Source organism: Mobula hypostoma, chromosome 8, assembly GCF_963921235.1.
Source record: "Mobula hypostoma chromosome 8, sMobHyp1.1, whole genome shotgun sequence".
In the NCBI taxonomy this organism is placed as follows: domain Eukaryota; kingdom Metazoa; phylum Chordata; class Chondrichthyes; order Myliobatiformes; family Myliobatidae; genus Mobula; species Mobula hypostoma.
In genome coordinates, this window is record NC_086104.1 from 100,728,152 (window position 1) to 100,746,970 (window position 18,819).

Below are 18,819 nucleotides of genomic sequence, written 5' to 3' on the forward strand. Positions count from 1 at the left end.
ATGTATTGTAATATTAACAACTTCTCTAACAACATTAGCATTGTCCTATGCAAGAAAAATGTGATGTAGAAAAAGTAAATTCCCAAGTTTTGATTTGGATTTTCTTACTGCGGTCAGTGTCAAAACTAAGAAAATGTACAGCTGCCAGTTAATGACCCATCGCCATTGTGAGATGGAGCGCCTGCAGGATGCGCTGGGACACATCATCAGTGATGTAACCTGAGATCCTTGGGTGTTTTGGGTTAGACACCTTTGCCCGGTTGATCAGGCCCTGGCGTGTGTCCCAGCAGCATTGGTCCATGGGTGACATCTCTTGATCCATGGCCATCTGGAGGCTTGCTCATGAAATCATGACGTGAGTGGACATATTATACACGGAGAGTACCCAAGGTCAGGCTCAATTGGAAACCAGAGGCAACTTCTATGCCTCCACAGTCAAGGTCTTCCTGATAATATTTGAATCTGCTGTTCTTTTAAAAAAAAAAGTTCTTATTAGGAAGCCACTACCATTCGTGTCCTTCAGCGTAGTGTGGAGGTTATTTCCTCTACAGTACTGTGGTGCCATATTATATACTTAAGCCCTCTTAGCTCTGACAAAGTGATACTGCAACTCAGCAAAAGAAATTAAGTTCTCCTTTGAAGCAGTCTGTGAGCTATTTTAGGAATGCTTTTGTGTAGAAGGCTCTCTGTTACGTGAGTGCTTTAACAGTTGCTGCTTGTTTTCATTTGCTGCTTGAGTAGGAAAGAGGTAGGAGAGAAATTACATCTTCTGGAGGAGAACTGAAGAACATAGCCTTATTTAAATGAAGTAATGAAAATAAAGTATGTGGACTGAGTCTCGGACCGGAGGTTACCGCCTCAGAATAGAAGAACATGCAGTTAGAACAGAGATAAGGAGGAATTTCTTTAGCCAAGGGGGAGTGAATCTGTGGCCACAGACAACTATTGGATGTATTTAAAGTGGGGGTTGATAGGTTCTTGATTAGTCAGGGCAACTACGGTTACTGGGAGAAAGTAGGGTGGAGTTGAGAAGGATAGTTAATCAGCCATGATGGAATGGCAGGGTGGACTCAAAGCAGGTGCCAAATGGCCTCATTTTGTTCTTGGGTCTTACGGCCAATTTCTTGTCAAACTTGGTAACATACTGTTCTTTAAAAAACCTTTTTTTTAAGTCAAGTAACACATTGTTTTGGACGGAAACTGACTTGAAAGAAAAGGTGAACTCTGATCATGATGAAATAAAAATAGGAAAGCAAATAAAACTGCATGTTATAATGGTAAAATAATGGAAAATGCTGGGAGATATTTGATATCCTTCAGGTAACGTTTCCGGAGACAGAAATAGATTGTTGACCATGGACTAGAATACAGTTGAGATAGAATGGGTTTAATTTGATATATAAACACCCAGAGACTCTGCAGATGCGGTCAAGTCATATCTATGGAGGGAGGAATATGTTTATTCTCCTTCATCCTCCCTTCCCCGCGCACCCATTTTCCCCCTCACCTAGCTTCACCTATCACCTGCCAACTCCTTCCCCTCTCCTTCTTATTCTGGCTGCTTCTTCCTTCCTTTCCAGTCCTGAAGATGGGTCTCCGCCCAAAACACTCTGTTATTCCCCTTTGTGGATGTTGCCTGACCTACTGAGTTCCTTTAGCCTTTTGTGTGTGTTAAATTGATATGTGCGGCTTAAAGCTCTGAACTAAGTCTTGATGAGCAAGTAACTTTCTCCTGTAACTCGCCAATGGTGCAAGTGCCTTCTCCCCAGGTAGGCTATTCCTTGCAGGAACCAACCTTGACCTTGTTACTTTCCACAAATCATTTCCGTCTTCCATGCTCTACAAACAGATTAATCTCAATACCAACACTGATAATGAATGACTTTTGAGTGCTGTGGTTTATTTCATTTTTAAATAGTGAGACTGGCCATTTAAGGTGAGGGTGCATGAGGGAGAAACTTGGCTTTGATTCAGGAATTAGCACCTGAGCTGGTTGATGTGACATTGGTGGTACACTGCCTCATTTAAAGCACAACGGTCCCTCTGGGTTTGTGTCACCATGTCTTGCATGGAATGGATGAATCCATAGTTTCTAAGGAATCCTACCAACTGAAACGATAAAACTTTGCTGCGATACTGAAATTTGTTAGAAACATTACCTCTTTAGCTGATTTACTGCAAATGAATTTGATATATTCTCTCAGCGTTGGTATTTGTGTATCTAAGAAACAGGCACTCAGATTGTTTCTGGAAAATCATGCACATACACTCAGTGGCCACTTTATTATCTACCTCCTGTACCTAATAAAGTGACACAGTGACATTTGTGGTCTTCTGCTGCTGTAGCCCATCCACTTAAAGGTCCGATGTGTTGTGTGTTTGGAGATAGCTTTCTACACACCACTGTTGTAAGATGTTATTTGAGTTACTGTTGCCTTCCTGTCTGCTTGAATCAGTCTGACCTCTCTCATTAACAAAGCATTTTTGCCCACAGAGCTGCTGCTCACTGGATTTTTGTTTTGTTTTTCACACCATTCTCTGTAAACTCTAGAAACTGTTCTGTGTGAAAATCCCAGGAGATCAGCAGTTTCTGAGATATTCAAACCATCCCGTCTGACAGCATCAATCATTGATGGCAGGACTTTCATATGAAGAAAGACTGGATGAACTGGGCTTGTACTCGTTGGAATTTAGAAGATTGAGGGGGGATCTGATTGAAACATATAAGATCCTAAAGGGATTGGACAGGCTAGATGCAGGAAGATTGTTCCCGATTTTGGGGAAGTCCAGAACGAGGGGTCACAGTTTGAGGATAGAGGGGAAGCCTTTTAGGACCGAGATTAGGAAAAACTTCTTCACACAGAGAGTGGTGAATCTGTGGAATTCTCTGCCACAGCAAACTGTTGAGGCCAGTTCATTGGCTATGTTTAAGAGGGAGTTAGATATGGCCCTTGTGGCTACAGGGGTCAGGGGGTATGGAGGGAAGGCTGGGGCGGGGTTCTGAGTTGGATGATCAGCCAGGATCATAATAAATGGCGGTGCAGGCTTGAAGGGCCGAATGGCCTACTCCTGCACCTATTTTCTATGTTTCTATTCCATAGTCAAAGTTACCTAATCACATTTCTGCTCCATTCTGATGTTTGCTTCTGGACAACAACTGAACCTCTTGACCATGTCTGCAGGCTTTCATGCTCTTAGTTGGTGCCACGTGATTGGCTGATGAGATATTTGCTGTAACGAACAGATGTACGGGTGTTACCTCATAAGGTGGCCACTGTGTGTAGATTCTTATTGCATCTTTCAGCCACAAGGTAAGACACAATCTCCTTGTCAGTGAAGCTTGACTATCCAATTTATTCTACATTGAGTCTCGCGTGGTAAATAACATCTGACCCGTCTTTATTTATATAAAGCACTGATATGTTTGTATCTGCATGGTGTTGTCATAATTGTGCAGGCTAAATTTCCATTCCTATATTTCTTTTTTGATCAGTTATAATTTTGAGAATGAGTCAATAGATACATCTACTTGCATAGAAATCTTGGCTGGTAGCCCCCAGTTGCACAATCATGAAACTGATTTCTATTTATATAGGAGGTGCCGATACCAGTCTGTAAAATGAGTGCAGCATATACAAGGGACTTTGATCATAAACAAGGTTTACTTGTTTGCACGCATGATGTTCTTACACTTGGAGTCAGTTGTGGACAGCAGTGGTGGTTTTCCAGGTTTTTGTTTGTCATGAAGAAGCAGTTCATGTAGTTGCTGGGTTTGTTTGGTCAGTCGGGCTTGTGAAAACACTTTGAAAGAGCTGTCGAGTTGCCTCAACCATGTCTATCCGCAACCTTGAGTTGTATTTGTAAGATGTTAGACCGTAAGATATTAAACATAGGAGCAGAATTAGGCCATTCAGCCCATTGAGTCTGCTACACCATTCCATCCTGGCTGACTCATTATCCCTCTCAACCATATTCTCCTGTCTTCTCCCCGTAACCTTTGATGCCCTCACTAATGAAGAACCTATCAGCCTCCACTTTAAATATACCCAGTGACATGGCCTTTAGAGCCATCTGTGGCAATGAATTCTACAGATTCACCACCCTCTGGCTAAAGAAATTCCTCCTCAGCTCAGTTCAAAATGGATATCCCTCTATTCAGAGGCTGTGTCCCCTGGTTCTAGACTCTCCCAGTATAGGAAATATCCTCTCCACATCCATTTTGTCTAGGCCTTTCAATATTTGATAGGTTTCATTTCAATCCCCACCCCCTCATTCTTCTAAGCTCCAGAGAGTACAGGCCTAGAGCCATCAAATACTTCTCATATACTAACCCTTTCAATCCCAGGATCATTCTTGTGAACCTCCTCTGGACCCTCTCCAATGTCAGCAGATCCTTTTCTTAGATAAGGGGCCCAAAACTGCTCACAATACTCCATGTGAGGTCTGGCCAATGCCTTCTAAAGCCTCAGGTTTTGTTTTGTTTGTAAAAGTTGAGGGTGTTCTGGTACATTACTTTAGTCTATCCACACCCTTATTGCACATAGTGAAGTTAATATGTGCAATGCAGTGCACAGCTTATAAACTAGTACTGTTCTAGACTGTTCTTTCTGTTGTGTTCAGTTCTGCAATTTCTGTAATTATGTGTCCAAGTCTAGAAAATCATTCAGCCAGACCGTTTAGCTGTTTATTTCAAACCACACAACACAATCTGAAAAGTGCTTTCAGTAAGTCACCTTTGGACTTTAGTTTGGTTGTGTATGGTGATCAGTTTTTTAGTAGTTTATTTTGACTTCTCTGAACAAAACAGATTATTGTCCCTTCTCCAATCTCACTTTTCTCTCAAGTTTTTGTGACCAATATTTATTAAAATTGCTTGTGTTAATTCCCCTCAGTCAACTTCAGCCTCTCCAATAATACCAAAAATAGCCTTTATTAAAGTCAGCAGTGACATCCCATGTGACTGAAGATATGACATTCTCTCTTAGCGTTTCTGTTGGCATTGACATGGTTATGCATACCATCCTCCAAAATCTGACTCTGTCATCGAGCAGAGTAGGATAGCAAATACCTGGCTCTGTTGTTATCTGTCCAGTCTACAATAATAAGTTTATTTCAAAACCAATGAATTGCAGAACTTGACCGTAATTTGGATCTGATTGTTGAGCCTTGTAGTTACATAGAACAGTACAGCAATGGTACAGGCCGTTCAGCCACAAAGTTGTGCCAGTTCTTTAACCTACTACAAGATCAATCCAGCCCTTCCCTCCATTATATCCCTCTAATAACCTATCATCTAAAAGTCTCCAAAATGTCCCAGATGTTCCTGCCTCTACCACTGTTCTTGGCCGCGTGTTCCACACAGTAGTTAATTGAAATCTGGTGGTTGCTGTGTACTTGTGTTTTTCCCATGAATAGTTTTGTGTTATTAAATACACTGGATTATTGTTGCAATTGGCAATTTTGAATTTAAGCTTGCTGGTATAACATGCATTTTAACTCATTGTATATTCATGACTAGTGTGTAATTATTTTTACTGATTTGTGTATTGCTAGAGTTAAGAATTATTTTTCACAAATGCAGACCTTCAGTGATCCGTGCAAGAGCAGGACTGCAGTATTGCATGTTTAATATGGACTTTATGTGCAGAATGTAATTATATTTTTTTTCATTTTTATTTCCACCGCTTGAAAATATATGGATGTCATGATTAAACAGGAGTCAACCAAAGGTAGGCGGCCATTTGTTTCTCTGGTGTTGGTTGGGGGAAGAGGAAGTGGGATGTCTGTTTAAATTGTCGGGAGGGGGAGGAGGAAGTGGAATGTCTGTTCCCAGTGTTGGGGGTGGAAGTGGGATGTCTGTTTCCAGTGTTGGGAAGGGGGGAGAAGGAAGTGGGATGTCTGTTTCCATTGTTGATTGGGGGAGGAGGAAGTGGGATGTCTGTTTCCAGTGCTGGGGTGGGGGGAGGAGGTGGGATGTCTGTTTCCATTGTTGATTAGAGGAGGAGGAAGTGGGATATCTGTTTCCAGTGTTGCGGGGGGGGGGGAGGAAGGTGGAGGAGGAAGTGGGATGTCTGTTTCCAGTGTTGGGGGTGGGGTGAGAGGAAGTGTGGGATGTCTGTTTCCAGTGTTGGTTACTATATATTTAACAATGTCATTATCATCCTGCCCTTGAGAAGTTGACTGCAAGAGCAGTTCAAAGGTTGAGAATTCCACGGGGATCCCCAAATGACCTCTGTGTCAGCTGCAAGGTGCAAGTTATGATTGAGAGGAAATACTCTGCTCTTGCCAGGATGGAGGAAGCTGAAATAATATTTAAGTTCAGCCTGTTCTGGACAAAGCAAACAAAATTCATTCAGTATTTTTGAAACATAGACTTCTTAATCACCAGTGTAGTGTTGTTGCAGGATAGGTTTTCTAGGTGTGCAGTCTATTAGGGCAGCAAGGAGCAGCACAAGCCTCTGAAAACCCCATCCAAGGGAATGAGGAAGGGCAGCCAAGCATAGTTTCCAAGTTCTCTTCTTAGTCCCATACTATTCCTGCCCTTTATGTAACAGCGCTGTTGAAGTACAGTTCTGGTTCCAGAGCAGGGGTTCCAAACCTTTTTCTTATGCTGTGGACCATTACCATTGACAGAGGGGTCTGTGGACCCCAGCTGGGAACTGTTCTCGAGGGTGACTACCTTGAGGCAGTATTGAACACTTGCCCCCAAACACAAATGGGAAGTATTTGGCATTAAAATGTTGGGCCTGCCGTTCTAAATTGTAAACCATTATTTCAAACCTATACTTCACTAATAATGCAAAAGGAAATTGGCTCAGAAATAATGTAGAATACTGAACTATTGATGGTAGGCTGTTATCAATAATATAATGCAACATGTACATTGGCTACAGGCCAGGTTTGAGTATTTTATGCTGAATGGCTGGAAACTCAATTACCTTCTAGACTTAATTGAAAGTTATCCTATCTTTCTATTATATTTTGATTTTCTATATGAATATCATAAATATTAGATGGAAAATTTTATGTTAAATGTTTGCCTCAAACATTTGATAGAGGCATACAAAAAAAATTAGGTGGCTGGGTAGAGCAACCCCTCTACCAAAGGAGGTGTAAGGTGTTCCTTCCTCTGCTAGCCTGCAGGTCACCCTTAGGCAAGGTGTGTAGCACCTGCTTACCCCCCCACCCCCAACCCCCTGATCAGGGTCATGTGAAGCCATGGGTGCAGGTGGTGGATGGTCGTATGAGTAGCTGGTGCATACCACAAGTCCTGATTATGCAACCACTGACGACAGGCAGACAATCTCTGAAGAGTATTGATAATGGCTGGTGTCATCTGTCTTGTAAAGAAACTGCCCAGAAGAAGACAATGGCAAGCCACTTCTGTAGAAAAATTTACGATCATGGTCATGAATAGACCATGGTTGTCCATGTCATACGACTCGGCACGTAATGATGATGATACAGGATTATGAGGGGTATACATAGGATAAATGCAAGCGAGTTTTTCCCACTAAGGTTGGGTGAGACTACATCCAGAGGTCCTAGGTTAAGGGGAAGCCAAGGGGAAATTTCAATCGGAGGGTTGTGAGTGTGTGGAATGAGCTGACAGCAGATATGATGGATGCAGTCCAGTCTCAATTTCAACACTTGAGATAAATTTGGATATGTACACCAATGGGAGGGGTATGGAAGGCTATGGTCTGGGTGCAAAATAACAGTTTGGCACAGACTAGATGGGCTGAAGGCCTGTATGCTCTGACTCTGTGACTATGACTATAAGTGTTGATTTATGTGGTAGACTAGTTAGATAGCTTCGAATTGAATATCATGTATATAGCATTAGCTTCATTAGTATACAATTTACTGGATTTTATTTTGTTTCCTCATTAGCAATGATTTTCTCTTTATGACCTGACTTCAAATGTCTTGTCCAGTTAAGTGCTGTTGGAGTACAAAGGGCTTTACCATTTTGAGTACATGTTAATGGCAGCAAATAAAATGTTGGGTGGTAATCTCTCATCAGTTTTGGAATGAATTGTTATCGAGTCATAGTGTTACAGCACAGAAGCAAGCCGTTTGTTCCATCTAGTCCATGCCAAACTATTAATCTGCCTCGCCCAATCAACCTGTACGCAGACCATACCCCTCCCATCCATGTACTTACCCAAATTTCTCTTTAAATGTTGCAAATCCACCACTTCCACAATGAGCTACTGGACTCTATTGATTGGTATACTGGTTTCAAAACGACATATTTTTAATTTGGCTTGGTTGGATGATTGTTTTAAGTTATGTGTATGTTTTTTAACTTTTTACATTTTATAACTCCAACGTGAAGAAAAAATGATGCATTTATGGTGTCCTTTGTGTGTAGGTTTTTGCATACGATCACTGTTTCTGGTCGATGGATGAGTCTGTTAAAGACAAGTATGCAGGTAGGTTGCTCTTATAAAATTGTGTGTTATAGTTGTATAGTCAATTTGCAGTTGTGTGATCAAGTGTGTCATTCACAGTGGAAACAAGGCAGCAGCTTTTGCCTTTTTGATGCTGAACTTCTGCCCTTACTGTCACTTACTCCCTTTGATTAGATTTCTTGGCCTTCCACACAATAAACAGAAGTGGGTCATTGCTCTCAAAGAATTTTAAGTACCTGCTAGGAGCCATAGTGTGAGGTTATTCGTTTTCCACTTTTATTCAGTTTGAGTTCCTATATTTTCCTCATAAAGAACTTCTTAAGTTAGAGTTTCAGACACTATTCAGTCCCATTTCTCCCTTATTTTTCTATGGCCTTGCTACTTATTTATTTAGCGATACAACTCAGTAGCAGACCCTCTGGCCCAGTGAGTCCACACCGTGCAATTATACCTACAGTGCAAAAACCTTAGGAACATGTATATAGCTAGGGTGCCTAAGACAATTGCACAGTGCTGTAGTAATGTTATGTATTGCACTGTACTGTAACAGGGGAAAAAAACCCAGATTTCATGACATGTGAGTGATGATAAACTTGATTCTGATATGGGACCCTATTATGGACTGTGAGAGGGAAGGAGGCAGGGAGAGGAGAATCATGGTTAGGAAAAGGGGAAAGGAGAGAGGAAGGAGCGGGAGGCACCAGAGAGACATTCTGTAATGATTTTTTTAAAAATTGTTTTGCATCTAATAACCTTGCCTGATGTGTCAGGGCTGGGTGTGTCTGCACCTGCACCAACCCCACCCCTGGCAGTCCTCTGTCACCTGTCTTACACCACTTCCTCAGGGCTTCACCCTCTCCATTCCCAACATCCTTTGCTCCCGGCAGATTTCCAAACTTGCTCGCCGTTCCACATTAACAAATACGGTAGCGTACAAAAGTCTTGGGTACCCTAGCTATGTAGAGTGTGCACGCCTGTATTGTATGTGACTAATTAACCTCCGAACTCTCAAGTCTTTGCAATGTGGGAGGAAGCCGGAGCACCCGGAGGAGACCCTCACAGTCAATGGGCGAATGTACAGACTCCTTACAGAAGGACGTGAATTGAACCTAGGTTGCTGCCACCTTTATTTGCCCCTCATTATGTTTGTCAACTTCCCTGTGATTCTTTTGCTGTTTACCCACACTAAAGGGTAATTCACAGTAGCCATTTAACAGACCTGGATGTCTGTGGAATTGGGTAAACTGAAGCAAATAGCAGAAGTCCAAGTAGCTGTGGGGGAAGAATGTACGAACTCTGTTCAGACACACCCGAGATCAGCATTGAATCGATTCTCTGTGGCAATGATATAGCAGTGTGAACTGCGATGCCGCTGCACCACCCAATGAAAGCAAAAGACTACAGATGCTCAAATTCTGAAATAAAAAGCAAAACATGGCATACGTACTTAGCAGATGAGGTAGCCTTTCTGGAGTGCTGTCAGGAATGGAGCATCCTTTATCAAGGACCCCTTCCATCCAGGCCATGCTCTGTTCTCACTGCTGCCATCAAGAAGGTGCTATAGGAGCCTCAGGACTCACAACACCAGGTTCAGGAACAGTTTTACCCCTCAACCATCAGGCTCTTGAACCAAAGGAGATAACTTCACTTGCTCCATCACTGAACTGTCCCCACACCTATGGACTCACTTTCAAGGGCTCTTCATTTCATCTTCTCAAAACTTGTATATTGCTTGCTTGTTTATTTATTTATTTACTATTTGCGCAGTTTGTTGTCTTTTTCACATTGGTTCGTTGCCTATCCTGTTATGTGCAGTCTCTCATTGATTCTATTATGTTTCTTGGATTTACTGTGTATGCCCACAAGAAAATGAATCTCAAGGTAGTATATGGTGACATAGGTGTACTTAGATAATAAATTTACTTTGAACTTAAAGACCTAAGATTTGATGTTTCTGTTGTAAGTCATTAATTCTACCCTGTTGTTTAACTGCCAGTGTATTTCCAGTGTTTTCAGTTTTAATCACTTGCTCAATATTGATGTAACTTTCTGGTTTGTGGCAGAGGCTCATCCTTTAATTCCAGTTAAAATTTCCCCTGTAAAATCAGTTTGTTTCAAAAATGCAATTTATTTTCATCTTTGTTGACAATGATATGTTGACTTAAAACCCCATAGGCATGTGGAAAGCAAATATTGATGGTAGCATTATAGCAAAATCTATTTCTGGTAGGAGCCATCATCTTTATATTTACCAGTGAAAGTCAGTACTATTAGCCACTGAAACGTAAATTCACCCAAACAGTATCAATAAGTGGTGAAGGTACAGATGCTGGACATCTGAAAAGATGAGAAATTCAGAAAACATTCAGGTCCTTGGAGAATTATTCTGTAATCATGTGGATTCCCTCTGGGTGCTCGAGTTTCCTCCTACATTCCAAAGATGTGCGATTAAGGTTAGTGAGTTGCGGATATCTGTCGGCACTGGAAGCGTGGCGGTGCTTGAGGGCTCCCCAGCAGTATTTGTACATCTGACAAATAAAGCTAATTCCTTAAAGAATTAAAGGTGCACATTAGTTGGAGGAAAGATTAGGGGTCTCCAAAATATACAAGTTTTGTACAGGTTTACCATCTGATTTCAGTCAGTTTGGAAGGATTGGGTTCCTACTGATGAAGGGCACTCTGGAGAGCTGACAGGGACAGATCTGTTTGATCCAGAGTTCTGAACCTTGAGGTCATCAACCTGAAACATTGAGCAACAGGTAGCATAGATGTTTCCTATAGTGGACGAGTCTAGGACTCGAAGGTACAGATCAGGGACGTCCCTTTAGTACAGAGATGAGGAGGAATTTTAGCCAGAAAGTGGAGAGTCTCTGGAATTCATTGCCATAGATGCATGCAGAGGCTAAGTCATTGCACATTTTGAAAGGGATAAGTTCTTGATTAGTAAGGATGTCAATGGTTAGGGGAAGAAGGCAGGAAAATGGGATTGAGAGGGATAATAAATCAGCCATGATGGGATGGCAGCAGACTCGATGGGCTGAAGAGCCTAATTTTGCTCCTATGTCTTATGGAAACACACCAGCCGCTGAGGAACTTAGCAGGTCAGGCAACATCTACAGAAGGATATGAGCAGTTGATGTTTTGGGTTGAGACCCCTCTTTGAGATTGGAAAGATAAAGGGGAGAAAGCCAGCCTAAAAAACAGCCAAGAAGAAGAGGTAGGGCTAGAGTGGGCGGACTAAAGATGGAATTAGATGAAAGTCGGAGAGGGGTTGGGAAGATGATAGATGAGGGAGGGAGAAAGTAGCAATAATGCAAAAAGCTGAGTTGCGATAGAAGTGATAGACCTGAATTTTTTTTCTCACACTGTAAGTATTTGCTGATTTACTAAATATTCCCAGCACTTTCTGTTTTTATTCTCTTATTTTTGGAAATTTTAGGCTTGGTGAAGTTATATCCTTGCCCTTCATCTGCCACCTTGAGCGAGGGTGAGATTGAGGTATGAACAGGGAAAACATCCCTCCATCTGGCCCACAAGCCGTGCTGTTCCAGCATTTTCTCACGTCATGTTTCCTGAGGCTTGAATGCCCATTCAGCTGCTCTTAAACCTGCAGAGTTGGTGAAATCAAATACTTTAGGCCTCATTAAAATTCCTGAGCTTGGGTGTTGACTCATAGCCCATTCTCCCAGGTTAGATCAGACTCCACAATTGTTCACACCTGCTCTGAACCCCACACCCACTAACTGAATCTTAAACCTCTAGGAACCTGCATCATTTGAGTTATTGAACAATCCTCTTGTCAAATGTGTGAACCTCCCACAATATGGTTGCCTCTCTCTCTTTGTTTTTGTCATGAATCATACCCCCTTCTGAAAGTTTGTGTAACTCTATTTTTTTTCCATTCTTACCCACTAGGTCAAGATATAGTGTTCAAGTGCCTAGGTGAAAGTTTGCTGCACAATGCCTTCCAAGGATACAATGCTTGTATATTTGCTTATGGCCAGACTGGTAAGCTGCTGCTAAAAATGTATTTATTTCAGTGAAACCAACTTAAAATACATTCTTTTGTGATAATGAGCAATTCTTGGCTCTCTTATGAAGCTAACTAATTGAACTTTTTTCAGTGTTGATTTAGAATTCTAATGGATGTACTGGCCAACAAATTTTTTCAAAAGTGTTGCTTCAGAATTTTTTTTTGTTTATGATGGACCACTTGAAGCTGAACACAAATATAATTTTAGACTACTTGCATCACTTCGGAATTTGGAGAAACAAGAAATTAACTTTTATTGGATATAATGTGTTTAATAGCAATAATTCCACTAAGTCAAAAATCTTTTTGTTGATGATTCTCATTTGTACTCGGTGTCTGAGACTTCTCAATTAAGTGTCCAACAATAATCAGCCTGCATCGATGGATTCTAGTTGCCCTGATGCAGTTTCTCCTGGTGAAACCTTTCACCGTGCTTGTCACTGGCAGTGCCGAGATTTGCAGGGAAGAAGTCTAAATGGGAGTGCAGAAAGTAAATCTGTAGTGACATTTTGCACTTCATGGTTTTGCATGCTTGAGGGCATGTTGTCAGCCAGCTGCATGCACATGGTTTGGTGCCCCGTAGTTGCCAAGAAAATTTTGAACAACATCCTTAAGTGCCTTCCATGCGATTTTCTTCCATCCCACTAGAAGTTCTTCAAATTGCCGGTCGTTGATGACCTGTTGGACTAACAAAAGCATCGCCGCCTGGTAAGGGGTTTGCAAATTCTCCCTATACCAGCGTAGATTTCCCCCAGGTGTTCCAGTATTCTCCCACGGTCCAGAAAGTTGGTAGGTTAATTGGTCATTGTAAATTATCCTGTGATTAGGTCAGGATTAGATCGGGGATTGCTGGGCGGCGTGACTTGGAGTGCTAGAAGGGCCCATTCCATGTTGTATCTGAATGAATAAGTAAAAATAAATAAATAAAGCCTTCCTTAATCTTGGCATCAGTTATTCTGACTTGAATTATGATTTGAAATGACAAATATAGGAGATTTTAAAAAAATGGCTTGTTCTAGGGAAATTTCACGGTGATTTTCATCAGCAGCCCAAAATCCATAAAGTACACACAAAAGTATTCAGGAAGCTAAATCTTTGTCTAGTGATATTTGCAGCTTTTGTTATCTGTCTATTATATTCTTCTATTAAATAGTTTTAACATGAACTGATTTAAAAAAACTGCAACTGTATTCCAAGAAAATATTATTTTACACTGATCTTATTCACTGTGGTGTCTGGCAAAGTAAGACTGAGCCCATAATGTGGAATTAAACTGGTTAACTATCTGTGTGTACCTGCTTAATGGTTAGGTTCGGGAAAATCGTACACAATGATGGGATCAAAGGACAAGCCGGGTTTGATCCCCCGGTTGTGCAGCAAGCTGTTTGAACGTGCATTGCAAGAGGCAAATGAAGAGCAGAGCTTCACAGTTGAAGTGTCGTACATGGAAATCTACAATGAGAAAGTTCGGGACTTGCTTGATCCTAAGGGGTAAATATGTCATAAAAACAAAGTAGATTTGGAAAGTAGCTGGGGATATCATTGAAACTTACTGAATATTGAAAGGCCTAGATAGAATGAATGTGGAGAGGATGTTTCCAAAAGTAGGAAAGTCTAGAACCTAAGAACATAGTCTCAGAATAGAAAGACACCCCTTTACAACAGCGATAGAGAGGAATTTATTTAGCCAAAGGGTGGTAAACCTGTAGCATTCATTGTCACAGACGACTGTGGAGGCCAAGTCATTGGGTATATTTAAAGTGGAGGTAGGTAGGTTCTTCATTAGTCAGGGTGTCCAAGGTTACAGGGAGAAGGCAGGAGAATGGGGTAGAGAGAGATAATAAATCAGCCATGATGCAATGGCAGAGTGAACTCAATGGGCTGAATGGCCTAATTCTGCTCCTATGTCTTGTGGTCTAAATCAGGAATGTGCGTATTTATAGAGAACATGAATGAATTTTTTTAAACCAGGTAAATAGATATCCCAGTGAGTGATGACATTTATTATAGTTAGATTCTGTGCCCATCAGTAATAGCAACAATTTAATTCACAACATTTGTGCCTCTTCCATGTGGCTTGTTTCTATCAACAGCCACAGTTCTGTCCCATCCTAGAAAGAAATCAAATTATAATATATTTACCATGAAAAGTCCAAGTAAATTTATTATCAAGCCTTGAAATAATTTTCTTGTAGGCATTGACAGGAAAAATTTTAAAAAATCCAATAGAATCAATGAAAAACCATACTTAAGCAAAGACTAACAAACAACCAATGTGTGAAAGAAGACAAAACTGCAAAAAAAATTGTAAAGAGACTTTGAAAGTGGGCCTGTGGCAGAGTCTAGAACCAGAGGGCACAGCCTCAAAATTGAAGGAGGTCGCTATAGATCAGATGTGGAGGAATTTCTTTAGTCAGAGGATGGTGAGTCTATGGAATTTACCATTGATGGCTGTGGAGGCCAAGTCATTGGGTATATTTGAGGCAGAGATTGATAGGTTCTTGATTGGTCAGAATGTCAAAGGTTATGGGGAGGAGGCAGGAGACTGGGGTTGAGAGGGTTAATAAATCTGCCACAATGGAATGCCGGAGCAGGTTCGATGGGCTGAATGGCCTAATTCTGCTATGTCTTGTTGTACAGTGTTTAGTGGCATGGTACCATAATCGCAAGCACAACACTTTACAGATGTGGGTTCCATTCCCATCATTTCTTGTAAGGAGTTTGTATGTTCTCCCCATGACCACGTGGGTTTCCTCCCACATTCCAAATACGTACCGGTTAGTAGTTTAATTGTTCATTGTAAATTGTCCCATGATTAGGCTAGGATTACATCAAGAGATTACTGGGTTTGAAGGGCTAGAAGGCTGTATCTAAATAAAGAAATTTAAAAAATAGAATAAAGGGAGGGAAAGAAAGAGAACATTAAATGTTTGGTTTAAATACAAAAAGAACAAAAATAAATCTACATACAGTTAATTTTGAACCTTCACATTTTTATTGGTTCTGTGATGAAGCAGTTGAAGCCGATTGGTGCCTTTGTTAATGATCTTCATCCCCTAAATCACACCTCTAATCTCATAGGATTATGAGACAGGAGCGGAGTTAGGCCATTCAGCCTCTCAAGTCTAAATCGTGGCTGATTTATTATCCCTCTCTATCCCATTCTCCCATCTCGTCACTTCCTGTTGTATATATATTCTGGATATTGTGCTTGTGAAAATATGTATTGGAAATGTTATCTGGAATGGTGAAGTAATTAAATAAGAGGAAAATTCAGAAAAAAGAGCTGAAGTACAATCACTTAGCTGTTTCTTTAAAATTTTAGTTTACTGCTGTGTATGCTAATAATGCTCATTATGTTCCAATTTAAAGTGTGGTACCTTGTCATCTGGTGGGAATATAGGGATTTGGTCTGAATATAACAACTATTTCTTTCAGGTTATGTTAGCTTGACTTAAAAAGAACATTTGAAACATTTCCATTATTTGTACCAACTGAATGTCTTGGTTATCTCCCAGTATGCCTTTGTTTTGCTTCTTTATACAGCAGTCGACACAGCTTGAAGGTGAGAGAACACAAGGTTCTAGGTCCGTATGTGGATGGTTTATCTAAGCTGGCTGTGGCAAGTTACAAGGTAAGGAAGATAATTAAGTTCCATGGAACTCTTCGTATGTAGCAGCGGTGGTTTTAAAATGGTTGGTCTAAGCAACTTCTAGGTTACAACTGAATTTCCTTTTCTGGTTAGTGAACTGTTAACGTACTTCACTTAAAATTCAATACTCAAAATTTCAAACCTATGCTGTTGAATCTATATTTTTCTGCTATTGTGTATTAGAGAAAGGTTGAATAGGTTATAACTGTATTCCCTTGAGTGTAGGAGAATGAGGGAAGATCTGATAGCGGTATAGACAATTATGAGAGGTATAGTATGGGTAAATGCAAGCAGACTTTTTCCACAGTTTGGGTGAGACTAGAACTGGTAGTCACAGGTTAAGGGTGAAAGGTGAAGTATTTAAAGGGATCCTGAGGGGAAACTTCTTCTCTGCGAGTGTCCAATGAGCTGCTAGTGAAAGTAATGAATGTGCAGCCAAATTCAGCGTTTAAGAGAAATTTGGATGAGTATATGTACAAGAAGGGTAGGGAGTGCTATGGTCCAGTGTAGGTTGATGGTACTAGGCAGAATAACAGTTCAGCATGGTATAGGTGGGCTAAAGGGCCTGTTTCTGTGCTGGAGTGCTCTATTACTCTATCAAAGGCAAGGCTTAATTTCACCTCTTTGAAATATAATGATTGAATATTGTATTAATCAGAAGTGAAACATAACTTTTGCTTTAATTGTGCATCCCTGAAGGATTTTGAGGCCACTTCCCCGTAACATACATCCTTGAGGTTGTGTCTGTTCCATACAATGCTATCCCATGTTTGTCATCTTTGATTTTTTTGTGTACTATTCCCTGTACTGCCCTTACTGAGCTGTAATAGCAACTAGACGATCAGCTGAACTCCATTCAAAAATGATATGAGAGTCAGGGTATAGTGTTCTGCCTCCTCGGATTTATGGCAGACTCAATGGCATGGCAGAGTGAATAAGGAGCGAACTAAAAAACAAAATACAGTGCAATTACCACATTGTTTCACTCACACAGGAAAATATGCATGGGTAAGCAAGAACTTAGTTATGTTTTCTGCAGTAAATATTATAATATTCTGGCAAGTAAATACTACAGGTAAATAGTGTGCCTAAACCATTAACACCTAGGTGAGTGTCTAATAAACTCAAAAACAGCATTCCATTTCAGCAAGATCTTATTGAAACCTTTAGTCTAACTTTTAAACAATATAACATCAACTTACAAGCAGTGTTTCTGCTGGTGACCTAATATGTACAGATTTGAAACTCCTCATTAAAATAAAAGCTGAATGTGCTTAATTATATATGGTAAGACAAACCAATAGCCCGAATGGCAGAACAATCCTATGTTTGTCGTCTTTGAGAGGACAGCTGTTCCTCCTTCCACAAGATTGCATGAATACACTGCAAACACTTGAAAGTGGATTTATTTTGTTTTGTTATCTATATTTAATTTTCCTATAGTAAAAAGTTAAAAATGTAACTCTTATGGATCATCACCTTAAGGGTGAATTTGTTTTGTTTTAATGCCTGGTTTTGTGTAATTTGCCTAATTTGGTAGCTGCATTCCATTGCACACATTGACTTCTTTGTTGAGAGAAGAGTTGTCTGTCACTATGGGCCCTATATAGCAGAGTTCAGTTTGTTATTCTGTTTGCCAGTAGCTGGCAAAGTTTACTGAAGGTTTATTTCACATTTGTAAGATATGAAGCCTGGTGCAGGATAATTGTTAACTGCTATCAATGGATGGACAGAAGCCATAATTTCTTTTATCCACTTTCATGAAGGTCAGCAGTCTGATTGGCTTCTTCAGCAGTCACATACCTGAGTCTGATGCACATTCAAGTGTGATACATTAAAATAGCTTGATAATTTACCAAACATGAAGGGAAATAAAGTGGCCTTCTACTTGGTGCCAGTAGAGCGTTCTCCAGTCTCCTTAGCTGGAAAGAAGAAGAATGGAATGTGAAGTGAGAGAAATCCTTTAACATTTCATTCACAGTACTGTACAAAAGTCTTAGGCACATGTGAAATAAAGTCTGTAAAGTGACGATGTTTTCAAAAATAATGAAATGAAAAGTTTCTAAATATTAAGAAGATTTGTATAAACAGCAGCAAACAGTAAAACAATAAAACTATATCAAATCTATATTTGGTGTGACCACCCTTCGTCTTTAAAACTGCGTCAATTCTCTTGGGTACACTGTTTTGCAGTTTTTTCAGAAAGTTGGCTGGTAGGTTGTTCCAAGCATCTTGGAGAACTTGCTACAACTCTTCTAAGGACTTTGGCTGACTTGCTTGCTTCTTTCTCTCCAGGTAATCCCAGACAGCCCTGAAGATGTTGAAATCAGGGCTCTGTGGAGGCCATATCATCTGTTGCAGAACTCTGACAGGGCAGGAAGTACTCTGCAGTGGCGAGTCAAAATTTGAATTTTTTGTCTCAAACAGCAGGCAGTTTGTCCATAGAAGAGCTGGAGATAGTTGTTGATCACCTGAGCCATGTGTTTGGGGTCATTGTCCTGCTGCAGAATGATATTGGGACTGATCAGACTCCTCCCTGATGGTATTGTGTGATGGATGAGAACCTGCTTGCGTTCTCAGCATTGAATATTCCATTAATTCTGACCAGATCACCAACTCCATTTGCAGAAATGCAGCCCCAAACCTGTAGGGACCTCCACCTTGCTTCACTATTGGCTACAGGTACTCATCTATGTAGCATTCTCCAGCTCTTCTAT

General features: G+C 40.6%; 1 protein-coding gene across 1 annotated transcript in view; it reads left to right on the forward strand.

Annotated features, from left to right (window-relative positions):
• Positions 1 to 18,819, forward strand: part of LOC134350789 (kinesin-like protein KIF13B) — a 285,072-nt gene that overhangs the window by 116,937 nt on the left and 149,316 nt on the right. The window contains exons 3-7 of the mRNA XM_063056478.1: positions 5,717 to 5,729; positions 8,378 to 8,438; positions 12,333 to 12,425; positions 13,761 to 13,941; positions 15,997 to 16,084. Of these exons, the coding sequence (XP_062912548.1) occupies positions 5,717 to 5,729; positions 8,378 to 8,438; positions 12,333 to 12,425; positions 13,761 to 13,941; positions 15,997 to 16,084 (436 nt within the window). The remainder of the gene's footprint in view (positions 1 to 5,716; positions 5,730 to 8,377; positions 8,439 to 12,332; positions 12,426 to 13,760; positions 13,942 to 15,996; positions 16,085 to 18,819) is intronic.